This window comes from Osmerus eperlanus, chromosome 18 (assembly GCF_963692335.1).
Source record: "Osmerus eperlanus chromosome 18, fOsmEpe2.1, whole genome shotgun sequence".
NCBI lineage: Eukaryota > Metazoa > Chordata > Actinopteri > Osmeriformes > Osmeridae > Osmerus > Osmerus eperlanus.
Window position 1 is genome coordinate 195669 of NC_085035.1, and position 24526 is coordinate 220194.

The following is a 24526-nucleotide window of genomic DNA, read 5'->3' on the forward strand; positions in this document are numbered from 1 at the left end:
GTCTCTCTCTCTTTCTCCCCTCTCTCTCTCTCTCTCCCCGTCTCTCCCCTCTCTCTCTCTCTCTCTCTCTCTCTCTTTCTCCCGTCTCTCTCTCTTTCTCCCCTCTCTCTCTCTCTCTTTCCCCGTCTCTCCCCTCTCTCTCCCCTCTTTCTCTCTCTCTCTCTCTCTCTCTCTTTCTCCCGTCTCTCTCTCTCTCCATCTATTGCCCTACTTGAGTTTTGAACAGACATCACATACTCAACATAATTTACCTCACTCCTTCTAAGCTGACAGGAACCCCAGGGTTACCTGACAGGAAGCAGGATCTCTCTGGACTGTTGTCCTGCTTAATGGCAGGTGGTTCAGGACTCAAAGCTAATAACTTTCTGAAAATATAAGAGCACTGTCATCATTTTGTCAGTTACAAACCTTTAGTGTTTTCTGACCCACACCTTATGACTGGTTCAACAGTCGGCCATGTTGGCTCCAACAGTCTGCATTTTGTCTCCAGTGGCCAGTTTGATAATGCCCAGCACGTCTAGATCACCAGAGCCATGAACCATCCTACCCAGCCCAGCGGCTCCTCACACATGCGGAGCTAGTGGTCCTACTCTGCCTCTAGGCTAACAGAGAGGTGAGACCTGACAAGTGAAGGGTGGTGGGCTGGCTGGCAGCTGTAGCTTTGATAGCACCAACATTTTAGAAAGACAGTTTATGTAAATGCATCGCAGCAGTGACAGGAGCAGCTAGTGATAATGCTCCTTTGTGTCTGGAACAGGACAGCGTTCCAGACAGAGGGACGAACGAAGATGGCCCTGTGACCAGTCCAGTCCGTTTCTAGGACTGGACTGGTAGGAGGTCCCTCCACCAGGTGGCAGTAAACACAGCTGCATCCACACAGCTGCATCCACACAGCTGCATCCACACAGCTGCATCCACACAGCTGCATCCACACAGCTGCATCCACACAGCTGCATCCACACAGCTGCATCCACACAGCTGCATCCACACAGCTGCATCCACACAGCTGCATCCACACAGCTGCATCCACACAGCTGCATCAACACAGCTCAGCTTCAGGAGTTCCTCAGAATATCTGAACACACACCAGGTGTGAACACACATCAGGTGTGAACACACACCAGGTGTGAACACACATCAGTATCTCCAGCTGGCTGCACTGATAAAGAGCCTCGGGGTCCTTATGTCTGTAAGGGTTAGCTGTATGTCTGTAAGGGTTAGGGTTAGGGTGCTGTGAACGTTGTCTGGCTGTGAGTGTCCTCTCTGCTGCATGAGTCCCTGAAGGCTTGACGCCAGGCAGGAGGCTCTGCCGGCCAGGGGGGCCAGGGCCCCCTCGCGGCAGGGGGCCAGGGCCCCCTCGCGGCAGGGGGCCAGGGGCCCACAGAGGGGCTCTGGGGTTCCAGCAGGGCTGGTGGTTCTTCATGGGTTAGGGTTAGAAGATACCCTTGGCGATCTTCAGGCCTTTCTGCTTCATGCGAGGCAGCGTGGAGCTGGAGCCGTGCTTTGGCCGGGACGCCCGGGGAAAGCCTCGGCGCTTCAGGACAAAGTCGTAGTTGGCGGACGAGTTCATGGCGTAGAACACGTTGGCGTTGTCGGGGATCTTCAGCTCTGAGGAGGACGGAGGGACACAATCATCTTTACCAGTCTGAGGACTGAATCAGAACTATAGTTCACTAAATCACCTAACATCCAGAACAGATATCCGTTGCTGATAACAGACTTCATTAATAGATTGATGTTGTTAGTTATAGATCTATGTTGCTAATAACAGATGCATGTTGTTAACAGAAATATGGTGTTAATAATCTACTTCATTGACAGAATGTTGTTAATAACAGATGTATGTCTTCATAACAGATGGTTGTGGGTACAGTGCCCCTTAGTGGTCAGACCTTTCTCGTCTGAGATCTTCTGCAGCAGCTCGTATTCCTCTGGTCTCTCACGGTCCAGGTTGTGTTTCACCATCGCCTTCCTGATGACCGCCGGAGTCTTGTCCTGACTGGTCACCTGGGGTCACATGAGGCACACGTACATTAGAATTGGCTTGTTCATAAACACCACCAATCACAACCTATAACGAGATAATCTTTCTCCACAACTTCCTTCCTCACTCTATCTCTTTCCCCTCCCCTCCCCATCTCACTGAGTCTCCTCTCTCCTCTCTCCTCTCTCATCACCCCTCATCTCTCCTCCCTCCCCTCCCCTCCCCTCCTCACCAGGATGCTCTTGTACATGTTTCCGTTGTCTACGTCCAGGCTGACCCGTATGATGCAGCAGTCGTCCACCTGCTGGTTGTAGAGCGGCAGGGAGAGGGAGGAGTAGCTGGACACCCCAGAGACGGAGCGCTTGTGTGAGCGGGAACCTGGCGTGGAGGACATGGAGGAGGATGAGGCACTGCTGGAGCCGGAGCCAGAGCCGAGGCCGGACGCGTCCAGCGACGACAGGGAGGTCGACTCCCAGAACTGGGAGAGGAGAGGGGCAGACAACAGCTAAGACACACTCCCATCCTGGACAACACAGCTGGGTTCTCTTCAACTCTCTCATTCTGTTAAATGGAGATGAATGATGGCTAGTGGTTGTTTTACTCTTGATGAGTGTTGACCTCAGGGACCCCACAGAGCAGAGACTCTTGTCTCTCACCTGGACTAAAGCTATACTTTATACTTCAAATTAATCAATGGTTGTGATCTTGGACCAAGACCTGGTCCCAGGATCAACCTAGGGTATCCCCAGCCCTGGTCCCAGGATCAACCTAGGGTATCACCAGCCCTGGTCCCAGGATCAACCTAGGGTATCCCCAGCCCTGGTCCCAGGATCAACCTAGGGTATCCCCAGCCCTGGTCCCAGGATCAACCTAGGGTATCCCCAGCCCTGGTCCCAGGATCAACCTAGGGTATCACCAGCCCTGGTCCCACTTCTCTATCAGATTGTTACCAGAACTGAATAATCCAAACAACAGCATGTTTCCAACACAGACAGTCACAACTGACCAGACTTCTAGATAGGATGCAAACCCCACCACAACAACCCCAGAATATTGTATGAAGATGAACTCAGTCGAGACACACCACACACCCACAACCAGAATGTATGAAACCAAACAAAGCTAAATGGATCACCACTGACGATACATCCAACAAAATAGCCACTAAGATGTGGATGAAATCACACAAAATGATACAGCAGAAATCAAAATCCATCGTCAGTGGGGAAGTGAAATGGGTCCAGTTAATACAGGTGAAACAGGAAGGGAAACAGGAAGTGAAACAGGAAGTGGTACAGGACGAGGAGGCAGTACCGTGGGTGCCAGGTCAGGCAAGGGGCCACACTTTCCTAACGCGGAATTGGAATGTTTTACGGAAGGCGTGGAGGTCTACAAAAGGGAATTAAAAGCTGCAGTCACCAGAGGCTCTCAAATGTGGCGCTCCGTGCGGGATGAAGGAGTTGCACTAACTCTACAATGAGGGTGCAGGATATAGTATCTTAATGGTGTATAGGATTAAACAGTGTTACATATTATAAATGATGGATCACTAGGTAGAAGACAGCAATTAAAAGGAACACACACAAGCACAGATATGTACGTATATAAGTGTATCTAGAATAGTACATAGTTCTACTGGTATGTATTTATCTCAGCGTGTCTTGTATAGTATGCAGTTCTACCAGTATGTGTGTATGTGTGTGTGTGTGTATGTATGTGTGTATGTATGTGTGTATGTGTGTACAGTACCAGTCAAAAGTTTGGACACGTGTCCAAACTTTTGACTGGTACTGTATGTGTGTCTCCTCCAGGCCCCCCTCACCTTGCGCTCCGGGGCGTCGGGTGAGTGTGAGATGAAGCTGACCTCTTCCACGTCGGAGCTGCTGGAGCCAGCGGAGGTGACACTCAGGGAGTCTGCTCCCTCCCCCTTCTCCCTCCCCCCCTCCCCTCTCTCCCTGCCCCCCTCCCCTCTCTCCCTCCCCCCCTCCACACCTCCCCCCAGGCATGAGGCGTAGCGCAGCTGGTCGAACGACTTGGAGTGGGAGCTGCTGGATCCTGCCTCGGTACTGGCTGGCTGGCGACTGGAGGGGGTGATGGAGGGGGGATAGGGGGTGGTGGGGGGAGAGGGGAGGGGGTTAGAGGTGGGGGAGTTGGGTGAGAGGGAGGAAGGGAGGGATAGAGGAGAAGAGGTAGAAAGAGGATGATAATCAAAAGGACAATATAATAAAATCAAATCCAAAGTTTTTCCAGAAGTGGCTTTGTATGAACCAGGGAGGTTTTAAGACAGGATGAGGAGGGAGAGATGACAGGATGAGGAGGGAGAGATGACAGGATGAGGAGGGAGAGATGACAGGATGAGGAAGGAGAGATGACAGGATGAGGAAGGAGAGATGACAGGATGAGGAGGGAGAGATGACAGGATGAGGAAGGAGAAATGACAGGATGAGGAAGGAGAGATGACAGGATGAGGAGGGAGAGATGACAGGATGAGGAGGGAGAGATGACAGGATGAGGAAGGAGAGATGACAGGATGAGGAGGGAGAGATGACAGGATGAGGAAGGAGAGATGACCGGATGAGGAGGGAGAGATGACAGGATGAGGAAGGAGAGATGACAGGATGAGGAGGGAGAGATGACAGGATGAGGAAGGAGAAATGACAGGATGAGGAGGGAGAGATGACAGGATGAGGAAGGAGAGATGACAGGATGAGGAGGGAGAGATGACAGGATGAGGAAGGAGAAATGACAGGATGAGGAGGGAGAGATGACAGGATGAGGAAGGAGAGATGACAGGATGAGGAGGGAGAGATGACAGGATGAGGAAGGAGAGATGACAGGATGAGGAGGGAGAGATGACAGGATGAGGAAGGAGAGATGACAGGACGAGGAGGGAGAGATGACAGGATGAGGAAGGAGAGATGACAGGATGAGGAAGGAGAGACTCACTCGCTCCAACGCTTGATTATCCCTGTGTTCTTCTTTGCCTTCAGAGTGTTGGAGGCAGATTCAGACAGAGGCTCAATCTCACAGGACTGGCTGTAGCTGTGGAGACAGGGCAGCAGGGGTGGTTAACATGTGTGGAGGCAGGGCAGCAGGGGTGGTTAACATGTGTGGAGGCAGGGCAGCAGGGGTGGTTAACATGTGTGGAGGCAGGGCAGCAGGGGTGGTTAACATGTGTGGAGGCAGGGCAGCAGGGGTGGTTAACATGTGTGGAGGCAGGGCAGCAGGGGTGGTTAACATGTGTGGAGGCAGGGCAGCAGGGGTGGTTAACATGTGTGGAGGCAGGGCAGCAGGGGTGGTTAACATGTGTGGAGGCAGGGCAGCAGGGGTGGTTAACATGTGTGGAGGCAGGGCAGCAGGGGTGGTTAACATGTGTGGAGGCAGGGCAGCAGGGGTGGTTAACATGTGTGGAGGCAGGGCAGCAGGGGTGGTTAACATGTGTGGAGGCAGGACAGCAGGGGTGGTTAACATGTGTGGAGGTATATATCCCTGTTCTGTCTTTCAACCCGTCTACCACTAGCACTCTCTCACTGGACACCCTATGAGGCAAGGAGGTCTAGCATTGTGTTCCTACCCTCTCCCCTCCTACCTCCTCCCCTCTCACCTCTCTGCCTCTGTGAGTTTGTCCAGGCTGGAGTACCACTCCCTGAAGCGGGTGTTCCTGGTGAAGTTGTAGTTGTTGCAGGCCAGCTGCAGCAGCTTGATCTGGGCGATCACCTCAAACTCCTGCAGAACATCAGGGGGTCACAGGTCAGGAGGTCACAGGTCAGGAGGACACAGGTCTATATGTATCTACATCCAGCAGCTCTATAATCTATGGATCTACATCCAGCATGCTGTGGTCCAGAGTAGCAGGGCTACCTTCCTCCTCTTGTCAAAGTTGATCAGCCCTCCCTGTGAGCATGAAGACAGAACAACAGAACAGGATGTTTAGTATTTCAGGTCACAGAAGAACAACATGACACTGTTTTAATATCAGTATCTTGTGTATATTATTCTAATATGATGCTGTTTGTTGAGACTCACGTCCAGATAGTCCTTCATAGCCGTGTCCATCATCACCAGGTCTGTGAGGAATGTCCCTAGGTAGGGGATGGTGCCCTGCATCACACTCTGACACACACACAGACGTACACACACACACACACAGAGCAGAGAACTTCACATTAGACTAAAAGAAACAAGCAGTTCCTGCAATGCGTACTAGAGGTCAGTTTGCTCCATAATTGTGGACCACAGAGGAAAAGCTAATCTGCCCTCTGACCACAGACACAGCCCCCCCCCCTCTGACCACAGACACAGCCCCCCCCCCCCTCTGACCACAGACACAGCCCCCCCCCCTCTGACCACAGACACAGCCCCCCCCCCTCTGACCACAGACACAGCCCCCCCCCCTCTGACCACAGACACAGCCCCCCCCCTCTGACCACAGACACAGCCCCCCCCCCCTCTGACCACAGACACAGCCCCCCCCCCCTCTGACCACAGACACAGCCCCCCCCCCCTCTGACCACAGACACAGCCCCCCCCCCCTCTGACCACAGACACAGCCCCCCCCCCCTCTGACCACAGACACAGCCCCCCCCCCTCTGACCACAGACACAGCCCCCCCCCCCTCTGACCACAGACACAGCCCCCCCCCCCCTCTGACCACAGACACAGCCCCCCCCCCCCTCTGACCACAGACACAGCCCCCCCCCCTCTGACCACAGACACAGCCCCCCCCCCCCTCTGACCACAGACACAGCCCCCCCCCCCCTCTGACCACAGACACAGCCCCCCCCCCCCCTCTGACCACAGACACAGCCCCCCCCCCCCCCTCTGACCACAGACACAGCCCCCCCCCCCGACCACAGACACAGCCCCCCCCCCTCTGACCACAGACACAGCCCCCCCCCCTCTGACCACAGACACAGCCCCCCCCCCCCCCCTCTGACCACAGACACAGGCCGCCCCCCCCCCCCCTGACCACAGACACAGGCCGCCCCCCCCCCCCTGACCACAGACACAGGCCGCCCCCCCCCCCCTCTGACCACAGGCCGCCCCCCCGGGCCGCCCCCCCCGGGCCGCCCCCCCCCTCTGACCACAGACACAGGCCGCCCCCCCCCCCCCTGGCCCCCCCCTCCTGGCCCCCCTGCCTCCTCACCAGGTGTCTGGGTTGTTGTCTCTTCTGGGCTCGTTTGGGGTTGATCTCCAGAGTGGCAAATTTAGATGTTCCCTCCTGAGCAGAGACAAGAGACACAGGTACAGATAGATACACAGATAAATACAGATGAATGTGACTGGTAGGTAGAGATAGACCTAGGAAGGAAGTAGGATATGCCTATAATATGGATGGGCAACGTTATACTATATTATTATACCATATCACATAACATCCTTAAGTTAAGGTGTAAGATCCTCTCTCACACACACACTCACACACACACTCACACACACACACACACACACACTCACACACACACACACTCACACACACTCACACACTCACACACACACTCACACACACACACTCACACACACACACACACACACACACACACTCACACACACACACACTCACACACACTCACACACTCACACACACACACACTCACACACACACACACACACACACTCACACACACACACTCACACACACACACACTCACACACACACACTCACACACACACACACTCACACACACACACAAACACACACTCACACACACACACACACACACACACACAGTCTTGGTACCTTCACCAGCAGCTCTCTGCTCAGCGAGTGGTTATTCTCATCTGAGAAAATCTCAGACAGCTCAAGGAATATCCGGAAGTTCTCCCTGTTAGAGAGAGAGAGAGAAGAGGGAGAGAGAGAAAAGAGAGAGAGAGAAAGAGAGAGAGAAGAGAGAGGTCTGTCAGACAACACTCCTCAGGTTTGGGCCTTGCTCCCAACTAGCTCAACAAAGAACGTAATGTCTGGTAAACCACCCTGAGCTAGCTACCCTGCTATGCTACCTAGATACTTCATCCCAGGTCCTCTTGAGCCGGTGAACAGGGTTGCACTGCAGAGCTGAGAGGATGGCCCGCAGAGAGGAGAAATTCTTCAGAATACGACACTCCTGAAACAAAATACAAAAGTAACAAATAAAAGCCTTTGTAACCGTGACGGGCTTGAGCCAGACGTGTTTTTAAATGAACACATTACATGATAAAGCAGGCTCCAGAGACAATATAAACCATGTAACACCAGCGCCTCACCCTGGCCACATCGATCCATCGCTCCACCACCTTGGCCCTCTGTGTGGGTTTAAGCAAGCGGTTGCCCAGGCAGGTGGAGATCACACAGTTGGTGACACAGTTGAACTGGGTGACGGTGGCCCGGATGGTCGGAGCTAGGTGCTCTTTGCCCTTCTTGTCACGCTGAGACCAGATGCTGCCCAGGCAGTGATACGGAACCACCTTTTTAAAGAGCTCCTGTATAGGAGAGGAGGGGGAGAGAGGAGGGAGAGGAGGGGGAGAGAGGAGGGAGACTTCCTGAGTTATATTCCTGTAACTTCCTGAGTTATCTTCCTGTAACTTCCTGGTTATCCAGCAGGCTATGGAGCTGCTCATCTCTGAGCACCAGGGTTAGGGTTAGGGGGAGAGGGGTGAATGGATCTCAACACACTTGACAGGCTTGGAAAAATAAATATAAATCCACTGAATGGCTGGAAGTGAAAAAATGTACATCTGGTGTAAAAACAATGAATGGGGCCACTATGAATGCACTAAACACCAACACACACACACAGTGCACTAAACACCAACACACACACACAGTGCACTAAACATCAACACACACACACAGTGCACTAAACACCAACACACACACACAGTGCACTAAACACCAACACACACACACAGTGCACTAAACACCAACACACACACACAGTGCACTAAACACCAACACACACACACAGTGCACTAAACACCAACACACACACACAGTGCACTAAACACCAACACACACACACAGTGCACTAAACACCAACACACACACAGTGCACTAAACACCAGCACACACACTGCTTCATGGTGCAGTGAAGTTCTAGTGGTGTGAGTAAGGATCTGGCAAGGCTAAGTTCATAACAAGATGGAGGTTTCTTACTGCATCCATGAGGGTCAACTGCTCAGCCACCACGGTGGGGTCGAAGGTCAGGAAGTCTGGCCGGTAATCCTCAAAGCCATTCTCCTCCAGCAGGGTGAAGGTGTAGGGGCCGTGGTCCAGCACTGCGGGATGACAGCACAGGTAGCACAGGTTAGAGGTCACATTAGATATAGTGATCAGGGTCATGCTGGGGGTTGGAGGTCAGGGTTGGAGGGCAGGGGTTAGAGGTCGGCAGAGTCTCACCCTCGTGTTCGGGTTCCTGCAGCTGCCGGCGGTGAAAGTGAGCGAGCAGGTTGCAGGCGCGGCGCTCCAGGTCTGAGCCGGGGAAGTTGAGGTGGAGGTAGGAGACGAGGCGGCGGAGACAGCTGTACTCAGGAGGCTTCCAGAAGTCCTCTGAATACTGATCCAGCCACGCGCCCAGGATGGACGAGATGGTGCTGAGGAAACACACAGGAAGAGTCAGACTACACAGGAAGAGTCAGACCTCACAGGAAGAGTCAGACCTCACAGGAAGAGTCAGACTACACAGGAAGAGTCAGACCTCACAGGAAGAGTCAGACCTCACAGGAAGAGTCAGACCACACAGGAAGAGTCAGACCTCACAGGAAGAGCCAGACTACACAGGAAGAGCCAGATTACACAGGAAGAGTCAGACTACACAGGAAGAGTCAGACTACACAGGAAGAGCCAGACTACACAGGAAGAGCCAGACTACACAAGAAGAGCCAGATTACACAGGAAGAGTCAGACTACACAGGAAGAGTCAGACTACACAGAAAGAGTCAAACTACACAGGAAGAGTCAGACCTCACAGGAAGAGTCAGACTACACAGGAAGAGTCAGACTACACAGGAAGAGTCAAACTACACAGGAAGTCAGACTACATAGGAAGAGTCAGACTACACAGGAAGGGAGTCAAACAACAGGAGAATGTTAACGTGGTTTACTCTGTGTGGTTTACAGCCTGATATTTAGTCTGTGTAGTCACAACCCTGAGGACAGGACATATATAAATGCCATTTCCTCCCAAGGATATAGGTCAGTTATGATGACGTGTGCAATGTGATACAGAGCAGCATTCAAGTTTGAACAATGGATCCAACACACTGTGGACAGCCTCTTCAGGCCTGTGCTAATGTAAGAGGATCTACTTCACATCCTTTCTGTTCTTTACATTTCTATAGATGTGCTTGAGTTTGGTCTCCTGCAATCTCTGGTGTACTCTTGGTAGCAACTAGTCGCTACGGTATAGGCCTTGTCCACTAGGCCAAACAGGAGAGATACCAGTCTGATTACCTATTGATATTAATGTGTTCATTTAGCAGATGCTTTTAAACTAAGGAAAATACAGGGGAGATTTGAACCGTAATGTTCTTCCACTGAGCTGTAGCCACCCCTTACTAAACGTCTTTCATAAGTGGTATGGAGACTGCTTAATCACTCTATAACACTTGTATCTACATGCAAAGCCAATGTACAAGCAGTACAGTGGCCATGAGAGACTGGGGGCGAAACCAAGCAGTACAGTGGCCATGAGAGACTGGGGGCGAAACCTACTTCCGTAGTTCGGTCCGGTCATCATGAGTCAGTCTGTAGCCTTCTGATCCTGGGAGGTGTTGCAGCTTAGCATACCTGGTAAACACATAAGTTAGCTTAGCATACCTGGTAAACACGTACGTTAGTTTAGAATACCTGGTAAACACGTACCGTACGTTAGCTTAGCATACCTGGTAAACACATAAGTTAGCTTAGCATACCTGGTAAACACATACGTTAGTTTAGCATACCTGGTAAACACGTACCGTACGTTAGCTTAGCATACCTGGTAAACACATAAGTTAGCTTAGCATACCTGGTAGACACATTAGTTAGCTTAGCATACCTGGTAAACACATTACCACACAAATGTAGTTACCCTTACACACACACACAGACACACACTTTCCCCCTACACACACACACACACACACACACACAGTCCCCCTACACACACACACACACACACACACACACACACACAGTCCCCCTAAACACTCCACTCCCCCCCACCTCACCCCAGAGCCCACCTGTTCAGCAGCAGGTCCAGCACCTGCTTGGTGGAGGCGAAGGAGCGGTATGTGCAGAGGAAGATGGTGACGTAGGTGGAGTCGTTCCCCCGGAAGGCGGCCATCATGTACTCCACCAGCTTCTCCAGCGTCCCCGCCTTGATGGTGCGGACCTTGCACGTCTCGTAGAGGCTGAGGGCCGCTTCCGCATCCGCGCCCAGCCAGCGCTGCCCCCTGCTGGGCGCCTGGTGCATCTGCAGCTTCCTCAGCGTGATGGAATACACCGCCCCCTCCTCCACCTCCTCCCCGATCTCCTGCGTCGCGTTCTGCAAGCGGACGAACACACACAATGTTGACATACAATGTCAAAGTTAAATATCAAATTGTATAATATTGGAAGGCTAAAATAGGAACTTATGACTATCACATCAGTGCAATTATTCATGCACTGATTTTATATTTGAGAAAGTATTGAAGTTTGAATTTTTATTGGAAACTCCCCAGTTATTGGTTCTAGTGGGCATGACAGATATTGCCCAAAAGTAGCTTGTTTAACCTTGTGTGTTAGCCAATACCCAGTCAGCACATTCCTGTTCAGTCGACATGCACACCTTAGTAATACAATACGGCAACTTATATTTTATTTTATTGTATATTTTATTTAATTCTAATTCCACTTAGTACTGCTAGTTTATGTACCCTTAGTATAGATAGTCCACATATTTAAATTTTAGGTCCCTATATGTTTATTGTATGCACCTTCCTGCCAAAGCAAATTCCTTGTCTGTGCAAAATTTCATGGCGAATAAATCCCATTCTGATTCTTATTCTAATAACGGGGGAAATACCGGTCAAGATAAGTAGAACAGTAGTAACAGTGAATAACACTATGACTTGAATGAATCATTACAGCTGCCACCCATATCACCTGGTAACCCAACACTGCCCCATATCACCTGGCAACCCAACACTGCCCTATATCACCTGGCAACCCAACACTGCCCCATATCACCTGGCAACCCAACACTGCCCCATATCACCTGGCAACCCAACACTGCCCCATATCACCTGGCAACCCAACACTGCCCCATATCACCTGGCAACCCAACACTGTCCCATATCACCTGGCAACCCAACACTGCCCCATATCACCTGGAAACCCAACACTGCCCCATATCACCTGGCAACCCAACACTGCCCCATATCACCTGGCAACCCAACACTGCCCCATATCACCTGGCAACCCAACACTGCACAACTTGCTGACCTACTTTTCCATAATAGGTCAATTTATAATATATTCTAATATTTCACACAATAAAACTGTCTGTTTATTGAAAACTACTGTAATTAGCTCCCACATCAAGGCAAGGTCATCATAACAGACAGTCTGTGTCTGGTGGAGGAGGGGAGCTGGGTAACGAACAGGATGTTCACTCAGGAGAGGAAGGAATGAGGTAGCTTAAACAACAGCAGAACAACTCACTCACACACACACACTGGCACACACACTCACTCACACTCGCACACACACACACACACACACACACACACACACTCACACACACTCACCCACACACTCACTCACATGTTTCATCCACTTACCATAAACATGTCAACCTGTCTCTCCTGCCATAACCCATCCGCTTCCTTTTCATCTTTCAATACCTCTCAGCTTCCTTTTGAACTTGGATAAACTGAACACCAGGTCCATGTCCTGACAAAGCTGTCAGGTTTGTTGTCTTCCATTCTGCTCTTCATTTGTCCCCCTCTGACTGAGTGTAGCAGGTTAAACTCACTCCTCAAGTATGTAACAGGCCACCCATGTCAATGAATAGCTAGCTTTTCGTTGGCGTAGCTGGTAGTGGTCGCGCTTGGGATGCCAGAGATGGCAGGTTCGATCCCAGCGAAGGGCGAACATTGGCCAAGTGTAACTCTGATGGGGCAAGACCACGTCTATTACATACAAACTGGTGCCATCAATACACAACGCATGAGGAGTACACAACCGCTACACATCCCTCTCTATCCTGGGCCGCTGATTCGAGCAGCGCATGAAACATCAGGCCAACACCTTTGTAAACACGACGGTAGGGAATCAGAGAGATCCAAGCAGCTCAAACTAACTCAGGACGGCATGCTGCTTTAGGACACCCTTTTGTCCCCATCCGAGATCCTGTCTGGCGCTCCAGCGTTGGGCTTCATACGCTTATCAAGAGGAGTTTTCAGGCAATGAAACACGATGCCATTAAGGGTGTGTGTGTTTTTATTCTGCTGTTTGTGTGTTTTGACTCCAGCCTGCTGGGTGTGTGTTCTCACAGCAGTCTGCTTGGTGTGTTTCTCTAGCTCTGATGCCCGTGTGCAGGAATCCGAAAGAATAATACCCCTGCATTATAATACGTCTGCATGAAGGGCAGGAATGAGCAGGGAGGGCTGCTGAACAAGGGGTACCACAAGGGTGAATTGTTGGTCCAACTTTCATTTGACTTTGCGACCAAATATTTCCTCTATTCCCCTCCCCCAGACCTCAGCAGAGTTTGGGGTATGTTGATCAGACAGTGTGTTTTCAGTCACGTTTTAAAAGATGTAGATTTTCCCAGCAGCCATACATCAGGAGATAAGAGGGAGATTCCAGGGGGTGAACACTGAAGGCAGGCAGTAGATACAGTAGAAAGAGGCGCCTGACTGGCGCAGATATCAAGCAGAGGTGGTGAGGAAGCTGTCATTACAGCACAGCTTCCCTCCCTCCCTTACTCAGACCAGAGACACAGTCCTCCTCCCTTACTCAGACCAGAGACACAGCCCTCCTCCCTTACTCAGACCAGAGACACAGCCCTCCTCCCTTACTCAGACCAGAGACACAGCCCTCCTCCCTTACTCAGACCAGAGACACAGCCCTCCTCCCTTACTCAGACCAGAGACACAGCCCTCCTCCCTTACTCAGACCAGAGACACAGCCCTCCTCCCTTACTCAGACCAGAGACACAGCCCTCCTCCCTTACTCAGACCAGAGACACAGCCCTCCTCCCTTACTCAGACCAGAGACACAGCCCTCCTCCCTTACTCAGACCAGAGACACAGCCCTCCTCCCTTACTCAGACCAGAGACACAGCCCTCCTCCCTTACTCAGACCAGAGACACAGCCCTCCTCCCTTACTCAGACCAGAGACACAGCCCTCCTCCCTTACTCAGACCAGAGACACAGCCCTCCTCCCTTACTCAGACCAGAGACACAGCCCTCCTCCCTTACTCAGACCAGAGACACAGCCCTCCTCCCTTACTCAGACCAGAGACACAGCCCTCCTCCCTTACTCAGACCAGAGACACAGCCCTCCTCCCTTACTCAGACCAGAGACACAGCCCTCCTCCCTTACTCAGACCAGAGACACAGCCCTCCTCCTGGGTGAGACCAGGGACACAGCCCTCCTGTGGCCTCCACCCTCACCCCCAGCCTCCACCCCCCACCTCCACTTCCCATCCCCAGCCTCCACCCCCCAGCCACAGCCCCCACCTCCACCCCCCACACCCAGCCCCAAGCCCCCAACCTCCACCCCCCACCCCCCACACCCAGCCCCAAGCCCCCAACCTCCACCCCCCACACCCAGCCCCAAGCCCCCAACCTCCACCCCCCACACCCAGCCTCCACCCCAGCCTCCACCCTAGCCCCCAGCCTCCACCCCCACCCTAGCCCCCAGCCTCCACCCCCACCCTAGCCCCCAGCCTCCACCCCCCACCCTAGCCCCCAGCCTCCACCCCCCACCCTAGCCCCCAGCCTCCACCCCCACCCTAGCCCCCAGCCTCCACCCCCACCCTAGCCCCCAGCCCTGCGACACCCTTCTCCTCTTGCTGCGTGACGAGTCTCCCTCAGCAAACAGCCTTGCTACAGAATCATGGAGGTTAAATATGGGAAGTGTGCAGTGAAGATGTCAGAGTTTGTCTACCACCTCTGTGTGTGCAGGACAGCAGGCACAACAGACTGGAGATACACACTAATCATACACAACTGTACTTCCATACACACTAAAATATTGTTACAAAAAATATATCAAAGATTCCTCACAAACATCCAATTAAGCGTTTAACACTTTGTGCATTATATGTTAATTATATATGTTAATAAGTGTTATTATGACATTACATTTAAATGTGTTATTAGGACTGTATCTACTGGTACTTGATACAGCACAAAGCAGTGAGATCTTCTCATCAGAGACTGGAGGCATGTGGTCAACAACAGAGCCTGCTGAGAGAGACCACAGCGGGGCTATTTGATCCTACATGACTCACGGGAGTTACTGCACGCATACTCCCCCACACAAAGCTTTAGGCTTTACTAACACACAGGCTGCGTCTTTATTCACTGTGGGTGGATAAAGCAGCCTTCAGGTGCTGCGCTATAAAGCATAAAAACCCTCTCTGCATTTGTGGCATTTTTGTTACCTCCAAGAGTGGAAAATCGGGGTCCAGTTGTGTGAAACTGTGCAGGACCACGGGGCTGGTGCCCCCCGCCACCTCAAGCCTCACCCCCTCCCAGATGTGACGGATCCTCCAGGCGGTGGCGTCAAACATCCCATCTGGAGACGCCTGCTTGCCGCGCGCCTCACACGGGGCTCCCGTTAGATAAACCATGGGTGTCATCGGCTCTACAGCCACGGCAGTAACAATGTCGAAAACCGACCTTTTCACTCCATGAAGGGATACGACTGACACACAATTTTTCACACAAAGAGGACAGCCTGAATCTGTGTGAGTCATGAAGGCTGAATGGATCCTTCACGTATCTGTTTGGACATCCAGGCTTTCTCTTCGACTCCTCCCCCAACCGACAGAACCGCCCAGTTATAAAGCTTGTGGTGTCATTTAGCACCGGAGTGTTGCATTGGACTAACTCTGACCCTAACCCGTTCTGTACAGTAGGCCTATAATAGGCTTTGTCATTAAACTAAACTTTGCTTTTTTACTATTTATTCATTCCCTCATGTAGGCCTACAATTGTTTTTGTGCGTCACAAGAATTCCCTGACAAATGTCCACAAGGTTACGATTTAAAAATGATAAAGATAGGCCCAACTAAAGTAAACAATTCGATGCAAACAAATAATGTTGATAACGAATAAAAAACATACACGGTTCAAACACCCCATCCCTGTAACTGATCCAAACTTGTAACTGTAAAGAGAATCTGTGTTTATTGTGTCCAGTTCTGTAAGTTAAGCAGACTCGGCCTCAGGCATTCTTCAGCGCTGCTCTACTTTCCACATCTGTTGTGTGTTGCGCGTGGGCTGGGCCAGGACATTCACTGCCAGTAAATGGAGGAGGGGTGCAGAGAGGGGGAGGAGGGGTGCAGAGAGGGGAGGCAGACGAATGCAGGGAGAGGTACAAGAGAAACTGGGTTCCTACTGAAATGGGGTCTCTACATTCATGGAGAAGGTGTTTAGAAACCTGTGAAACATTTGTGTCTTTGGCAAACTGCAAATCTCAGAGTTCATTTATGCATGTACATGGAGGTGTTTAACATGAAGGAGTTTAACATGGAGGTGTTTAACATGGAGGTGTTTAACATGAAGGAGTTTAACATGGAGGTGTTTACATGGAGGTGTTTAACATGAAGGAGTTTAACATGAAGGTGTTTAACATGAAGGAGTTTAACATGGAGGTGTTTAACATGGAGGTGTTTAACATGGAGGTGTTTAACATGAAGGTGTTTAACATGAAGGAGTTTAACATGGAGGTGTTTAACATGAAGGTGTTTAACATGAAGGTGTTTAACATGAAGGTGTTTAACATGAAGGAGTTTAACATGAAGGTGTTTAACATGGAGGTGTTTAACATGAAGGTGTTTAACATGAAGGTGTTTAACATGGAGGTGTTTAACATGAAGGTGTTTAACATGGAGGTGTTTAACATGGAAGTGTTTAACATGAAGGTGTTTAACATGAAGGTGTTTAACATGGAAGTGTTTAACATGAAGGTGTTTAACATGAAGGTGTTTAACATGGAAGTGTTTAACATTAAGGTGTTTATTATGGGGGTGTTTAATACAGGGAGGAGACTGATGGGAAGGTGTCTCACTTGAGATGTCCTCACTCATCTGTGATTGGTTGAGAAGTTGGTCACCACTATCCTGAGTCATGACATTTCATTGTCCAGAATGGAACTGTCTGTTCCTGAAAGAGCTGATGCTGTATAAAATGATTTCACAGAATCATAGAACTAACTTGGTTCTCTTTTGCCATCTGAACTACACTGTCTGTGGTTAACATCTGAACTACACTGTCTGTGGTAAACAAAGAACAGGATATCATAAAACCACAGCCTTAATCATACTTAAAGTACAAAATAAAAGGTTTTCACTTCAGTGGGTGTGTACTGTAGCAGGACAGCCCCAGACTGGGTCAACTCTGGGGTCTTATCTGAAGAGAAACGGTGACACCTGATGGACACAAGGAGAAGTGCACCTGGTCTTTGTCTATCAGCACTTTATTGTCCAGCTCTCATGTACAGATTCCACATGATGAATAATGCTAATGTTAATGCTCCTAACCCTATAATGCTACGTGGATCAGACTAGCTTACTAGCCAGATGCTACCTCTTCTGGGTGTTTAGCAAGGCCTGGAGTCACAGCTAGAAGTTATTTTCTCCCTGTTTCCCACACTGGTGTAAACTGGGCTGGCTGCCATGGAGACCACAGCAGGCTTGGCTGTCTGGCCTGTTAGCTTAGCAACACTCTGCCAGCTGACAGCTACAGCTGAACACAGCCACCAAGCTGTGCTAGATACTGAATGACAGGCCCATACACAGGGAGGAGCTGGACACACAAGAGTGCACACACACATATTCTCTCTCTCTCTCTCTCTTTCACACACACACACACACACACACACACTTACACTTTCTCTCTCTCACACACACTTCTTATAAGCACACTGAATCCCACAACACCCGCTTGAGATGTGAGACAGCTGGTCTACTTCCTGTATCATGTTACTGTAGCATTAACATGGCCGATGGTTCTCTGTAGTACTTTCTCTCACTCACTCTCTCTCACACATAAAACCATCCATTTAAAGAAGCAGAGGCAGTGAGATGTAGAGATTGGAGGTGTAGATAGCACAAGAGGTTTTGGAGGATTAACATTGTGGTTCTATCAGTGTGGTTCACACAGTGTGGTTACGCCGCTCTGCGCATGTTCCCTGGCGTTGAGGCAGAAGAACCTCAGCTGGCGTCCTGACCATGGTGCCATGGCAACCCACCAAGGAGCTGGCCAGGAGCCAGACCTGAAGTGATTTGTACCTAAATATTATGATCCTCTGGCTGACGGTGTAACTATATAATAAAGTAATGTTCCTAAGAAGCATAATAGTCTAGTCTGCGTCATTACACGCTTTTTACGAATTTGAGCATTTATAGTGCCAACATAAACGTCTTAGGCTATAGCCTATCTTACCTGTGTATCCAGCATCATCATCTTCTTGGATTCATATCCTCGTCCTTTGCTATTGCCTGGCAAATCTTGACGTCTTATGAAGCTCTATGACACAGGCTATGTCGGCCTACACATGTTGCGCAGAACAACCCAAATCCCACCGACGGCACACTTGAAGCGCGTGGACCTCCAGTCAGCGGGGAATCTCCTGGGTTTAACAGAGCTACACCCTCACAGTACCACAGCCGTGTCCAGGTGTGTGTCATCAAATCCACCTCTGTCAAATGTCAGTCTTTAAAATCTGACGGGGCGTTAAGTAAACGCGTTATACAAATGAGTCCGTTTGGAATGTGTTGTCTTTAAAAGAATGCTCCCGCATCAAGTAGGACACATGTGGTTCCCATTCAGGGTAATAACCCGTCTGTCCGAGGGAGGATGGTGGGGTAATAACATGGAGCCGCCGATATAGGCTCGTGGGTAGGCGGGTGAACTAATGTAGTTTTACTAAATATCCCAACCGTTTTGTGCTCCCACCGCCACTGACATGTACGATATCCTCATCCCATCCTCTCATCCTCTCTTTAAAATCAAATGGGCGACACTTCATATGCAGCACGAGCGATTAGGCTACGCCTGTGCGTGATATCATCACCTCACGAGCTCCAGAGATGCGCCTTAATAATGATAATCGACGCTTTTCCTCGATTCCTTAATTGTTTCGACAGGCCTGTTCGTTTGTGCCAGTTTCAGTCAATTCGTTTGAGGATTGTACAATCCGCCAACGTGCCGTTGGATTCCTCGATTAAGGCCTCTATAAATCTCAGAGGCAGTGGATGTCGGGATGTAGCCTACAAGTGAATAGCCAAACAAACGTGCTTGGCATAGACAAAGCGGTTGATAATCTCTCGCTAGAACTGTACATCATAACATGCATTAGAGGCCACAGATGACAGGGCGCGATCTCGGTTTCTGGGTCAACGTTTCTAACTGTAGGTTGTGTTTGTCTACAAAACCACAGGCCTTTATTAGGCTACGCAAAATGTTGTCAGTAGTAAATATGACCCCACCACTACGCCTGTTTTATTTTATTTTATTATTATATCACTAGTTTTATACTAAGACAACCTAGCCTCATTCTCCGTGCTTTATGCTTATATCCACTGGTTTCCCGTTTTCTATCATTATCAGTCTCTCAATCCTCGAAATGTTGTCTTTTATATCCTGGATTTGGATGTCGTCTCGAACGTCTTGCTCATGTTGCCTCACCGAGCTTCGTCTCCGCCGGGATGTGCAGTCAGAGTCCTATCTCTTCATGATACCTCTGAGGTGTTGGCCGTTCCGCGGAGAAAGAAATACTGACCCATAAATAGAGCGGCGAGGGACAGTCTCGTCTCTGTTGTCGCATTTAATAGCCGAAATCAGGGCGAAAATGATCAAATAAACCACACAATCCCTCCAATCCACAGCAATCGATCTTGGTAGGCTAGGCTACATGAAATCGGTCGGCTGTGCTCCACCAAAAAGCCTCGCGGCAATGATGAGACCGGGGTGAACCTTCAGATGTATGCCGGTCTGCCCACCCTATTCTGTACCTAACCTGCCAGGCAAATCACTAGAGCCCAGTTGGTCATTTACGAACCCGGAGGAACGCAAATAAAACGTACATTCTCAAACATTATCCCGTCATTTTGGTAGATCCGGTTCAGAATGGAGTAAATCTGTGGCTCTCCGTCAGTCCGTGCTCGAGGATGAATCCTTGACCGAACAGGCGAGATATTCGACGCTAGGCTCACTTCTGCGTGCGCAGCCTTAAAGGGCAGATTTGACCTCGATTTGAAACGGCTCCGTTACAGCGTTGATGCTTATCTCGACTGGTGCCTATAGTTTATATTATCCTGCCTCTAAACGGACCTAAAAGAAGTCACAAAACAGTCGTCTAAATATAGACAACCCTGTAAGTGATATTTATAAATTAGCTACACAAGTGTCGGCCCATGCCCCTATAGGCTACCGGGGACGTTGTCCCGGAGCGCGTCATTGAGCTGGGAGATTTAAGACGTGCAGCGGTATGAAGAACGACTCCAGACCGTTACGTACCGAGACAAGGACAATCATTTTCGAGTAGTAGGCTATTCGTTTGCTGGTCAGCAATATCATGTTTACTGTAGTAGCTCGCATATCCCCTCTGCCTTCAAACAGGCCAGAGTTACCCCTCTACTCAAAAAAACCCTCCCATAACCCTGCCGTCCTCCAGAACTACAGACCAGTATCACTGCTACCCTTCTTTAAAAAACAATTGAAGGTGCTGTATCAAACCAACTGTCAAACTTTCTCTCTCAGAACAACCTGCTTGACCCCAACCAATTGGGCTTCAAGACTGGCCACTCCACAGAAACTGCCCTCCTATCAGTCACCACTGCCCTCCAGACTACCAGAGCGGCTTCGAGGTCATCCGTCATCATCCTGCTGGACCTTTCTGCAGCGTTTAATACGGTTAACCATCAGATCATGCTCAGACTTTCTGAGATGGGGATCACTGGCACTGCACTTCAGTGGATCTAATTCTACCTGTCGGGAAGATCCTACCAGGTCTCCTGGGGAGGCAAAGTGTCAGGACCTCGTCAGCTCTCCACTGGTGTCCCACAGGGCTCTGTCCTCGGACCCCTCCTCTTCTCCCTGTACACCACCTCACTTGGACCAATCATCTACGCTGACGACACGCAGCTGTACCTGTTGTTGCCCCCGACTGATCCGGGGATCTCAACTAGGGTCGAGGCCTGCCTCACAGACATCTCCGCCTGGATGACCAAGCACCACCTCCAGCTGAACCTCGCCAAAACAGAACTTCTCATCATCCCGGCCAAACCCTCCATCTCCCATGATCTCTCAATCACCCTGGGATCTGCGACGGTGACCCTTTCATCCTCTGCCAGGAACCTCGGGGTTACCATGGATGACAAGCTCTCCCTCACAGCCCACATTGCTGCGGTCTCCGCTCCGGATGTTGTAGATTCACCCTCTACAACATCCGGAAGATCAGGAGATACCTGTCTGAGCATTCCACCCAGCTGCTAGTCCAAGCACTTGTTTTCTCAAAGTTGGGACTACTGCAACTCGCTGCTCGCCGGTTAGTTGTAACTGATTTAACTTCTTTTACTCGCTGTGAATTATATTATATTATTTTTGCTTGCTTTTTTCTACAGGTACACTCTTGCTCTTTTGAGGTTCATGTTGTTTAATTTGTAACTTGTTTAACTACATGCTCTTATGGTTCTCCACATTGGCACTTATTTGCTTTTCACAATGTATGCTTCACGTTTGGCTGCTCGCAATGTTTTGGGGCTATCTCGTTGTTATGATCAGTGACCTATGCTCTTTTGTAAAGCTCTCTCTTGGAAGTCGCTTTGGATAAAAGCGTCTGCTAAATGAATACATGTAATGTAATATGTAGGCTACGCTATAGCGGAAAACTGATCACATGTAGTTGAATCCCCGAAATGAATCCTAAACAAGTTCAGCACGCGGTTTTCACAGGTAAGGGGGGTTGTATTAAACCCTAACATGAGTTGAGACCACTACACTCTAAGGGCATATTTATACTGAAGTATATTGAAGATTGACATGAGCCTGTTTTCTAAAACATCATCATAAAACAATCACAATATAGACTTGTTGAAATCATTGTTAACATATTTAATGTGTAAAACATGTAAATAATGGCTTTAATAGATACAGTATGTAGCCATACACACAGTCACACAAACACAAAGAAAACAGCACTAAGAAAAAAAAGAGTAATATGGTATTTTCACCAGCCTGAAAGAGCAGCTTCCCTTCATCCCTTCTGGAAGATATTCAGCCATAAAGCCAAGTGTTAAACATCAGCAATGAGACGATCCTTAAAAAACGACATATAGACATAAAACAACTGACAATCAAGATAGTCATTTATGCGGACAACAGTCATTCACATCCTTTTTTGCAGCATTCCACAACCACAACCATAAAATAAAAAATTAACAATCGTCAACGAACAAGAGATTCAAAAATAAGTATGCTTCAATATTTTTACCACAGATCTTGTACTGTGTGATGTTAAACATTAGTTACACAGAAGTCAAGTCTTGATTCACACCCTCAACACACCATCGCATGGAGGTCTTTCAGATTCACTTAATTACATTATTTTCTTTTTATAAATTTTCTTTCGTTCATTTAGAATGTTTTTTTATGAATCCAATTAACATACAGGGGGAATCTGAAACCACTATAACCCTTTGATCTGCAGTCAAATGCTCTGGGTTAGGGTTCTAACCCTAATGCTCTGGCACCAAGTTATACCCACATCCATATAACCCTCACTGAATTGAAACATTTGATAAAACTCCTTCCATGTGCTTTTACTGAAGCAAGCATCACTCAGGAGTCTGACAGACTGATGACAGACTGATGTTGTGGCATCAAAAGAACCTTCTCTCCCTGCCACCTTCAGGACACGCGTGTGTGTGTGTTCCTACGGCGTGTGTGTTCCTGTGTGTTCCTACGGCGTGTGTGTTCCTACGGCGTGTGTGTTCCTACGGCGTGTGTGTTCCTACGGCACCCCTGTCTCACCCTGGCAGGGGACATGGGACAGGGACACCTGTCTGTGCCCAGCCCCTCGCTCTCCTCCCAGGCCAGCGGAGGCTCTGTGCCCAGCCCCTCGCTCTCCTCCCAGGCCAGCGGAGGCTCTGTGCCCAGCCCCTCGCTCTCCTCCCAGGCCAGCGGAGGCTCTGTGCCCAGCCCCTCGCTCTCCTCCCAGGCCAGCGGAGGCTCTGTGCCCAGCCCCTCGCTCTCCTCCCAGGCCAGCGGAGGCTCTGTGCCCAGCCCCTCGCTCTCCTCCCAGGCCAGCGGAGGCTCTGTGCCCAGCCCCTCGCTCTCCTCCCAGGCCAGCGGAGGCTCTGTGCCCAGCCCCTCGCTCTCCTCCCAGGCCAGCGGAGGCTCTGTGCCCAGCCCCTCGCTCTCCTCCCAGGCCAGCGGAGGCTCTGTGCCCAGCCCCTCGCTCTCCTCCCAGGCCAGCGGAGGCTCTGTGCCCAGCCCCTCGCTCTCCTCCCAGGCCAGCGGAGGCTCTGTGCCCAGCCCCTCGCTCTCCTCCCAGGCCAGCGGAGGCTCTGTGCCCAGCCCCTCGCTCTCCTCCCAGGCCAGCGGAGGCTCTGTGCCCAGCCCCTCGCTCTCCTCCCAGGCCAGCGGAGGCTCTGTGCCCAGCCCCTCGCTCTCCTCCCAGGCCAGCGGAGGCTCTGTGCCCAGCCCCTCGCTCTCCTCCCAGGCCAGCGGAGGCTCTGTGCCCAGCCCCTCGCTCTCCTCCCAGGCCAGCGGAGGCTCTGTGCCCAGCCCCTCCCTCTTCAACTAGCACACGCTCTTGTCCTGCACCCAGGAGCTCCCATAGCAACAAGCCTGAGGAGCTCCCATAGCAACAAGCCTGAGGAGCTCCCATAGCAACAAGCCTGAGGAGCAGGGCACGGGACAGGAGGGAGTTCTTCACTGTGTACAAACACCCTAACTACACCCACACCTAACCCTGATCTGAGCTCAGGTGTATAAGGCCTACACAGCCTGTATAGTTGGAACACAACCGCATGGGAACCAAGTCACAGCTTCCCCCAGAGCCCGGGGAGTGGAGGTGGGGGAGGGAGAGAGGTGGGGGAGGCCTCCTGGCAGCTGCAGACCGTAAAGACACTAAACCAGCACAGGAGCTCTGTGGAGTTCTGGCACCACGCCCAAGGTCTCTGCAGGAGGAACCTCACCAAACTATCCAAGTGTAACAATAAAGCTGCAGGAAAGACCGGGTCAGCGTGTCTCTGGGCCACGACAGGCAGGCTGGCCAACATCTCCTGCACCTGGGTTACTGCCATGTACCCAGCCTATAGCTGGGACTCTTTACACAAAACTAACAGTACAGAACT

The 24526-nt window shown here is 50.6% G+C and overlaps 2 protein-coding genes across 2 annotated transcripts; both read right to left on the bottom strand.

Annotated features, from left to right (window-relative positions):
* Positions 1 to 1297: 1297 nt before the first annotated feature.
* Positions 1298 to 20493, bottom strand: LOC134038586 (ral guanine nucleotide dissociation stimulator-like). The gene is made up of 19 exons (XM_062484054.1): positions 18609 to 20493; positions 11183 to 11487; positions 10674 to 10748; positions 9360 to 9553; positions 9117 to 9238; positions 8228 to 8443; positions 7985 to 8088; positions 7725 to 7809; positions 7131 to 7205; positions 6011 to 6097; positions 5846 to 5878; positions 5589 to 5710; positions 4931 to 5026; positions 3975 to 4065; positions 3807 to 3911; positions 3299 to 3373; positions 2217 to 2462; positions 1893 to 2007; positions 1298 to 1608 (listed from the first exon to the last, which is right to left on the bottom strand). Exons 1-19 carry the CDS (start codon positions 18627 to 18629, stop codon positions 1433 to 1435), a joined length of 2343 nt encoding a protein of 780 aa, XP_062340038.1. The 5' UTR covers positions 18630 to 20493; the 3' UTR covers positions 1298 to 1432.
* Positions 20494 to 22262: 1769 nt separating this feature from the next.
* On the bottom strand, positions 22263 to 24475 carry LOC134039039 (salivary glue protein Sgs-4-like). Its single transcript, XM_062484790.1, has 3 exons — positions 24407 to 24475; positions 23083 to 23969; positions 22263 to 22845 (listed from the first exon to the last, which is right to left on the bottom strand). Exons 1-2 carry the CDS (start codon positions 24473 to 24475, stop codon positions 23145 to 23147), a joined length of 894 nt encoding a protein of 297 aa, XP_062340774.1. The 3' UTR covers positions 22263 to 22845; positions 23083 to 23144.
* Positions 24476 to 24526: the final 51 nt, after the last annotated feature.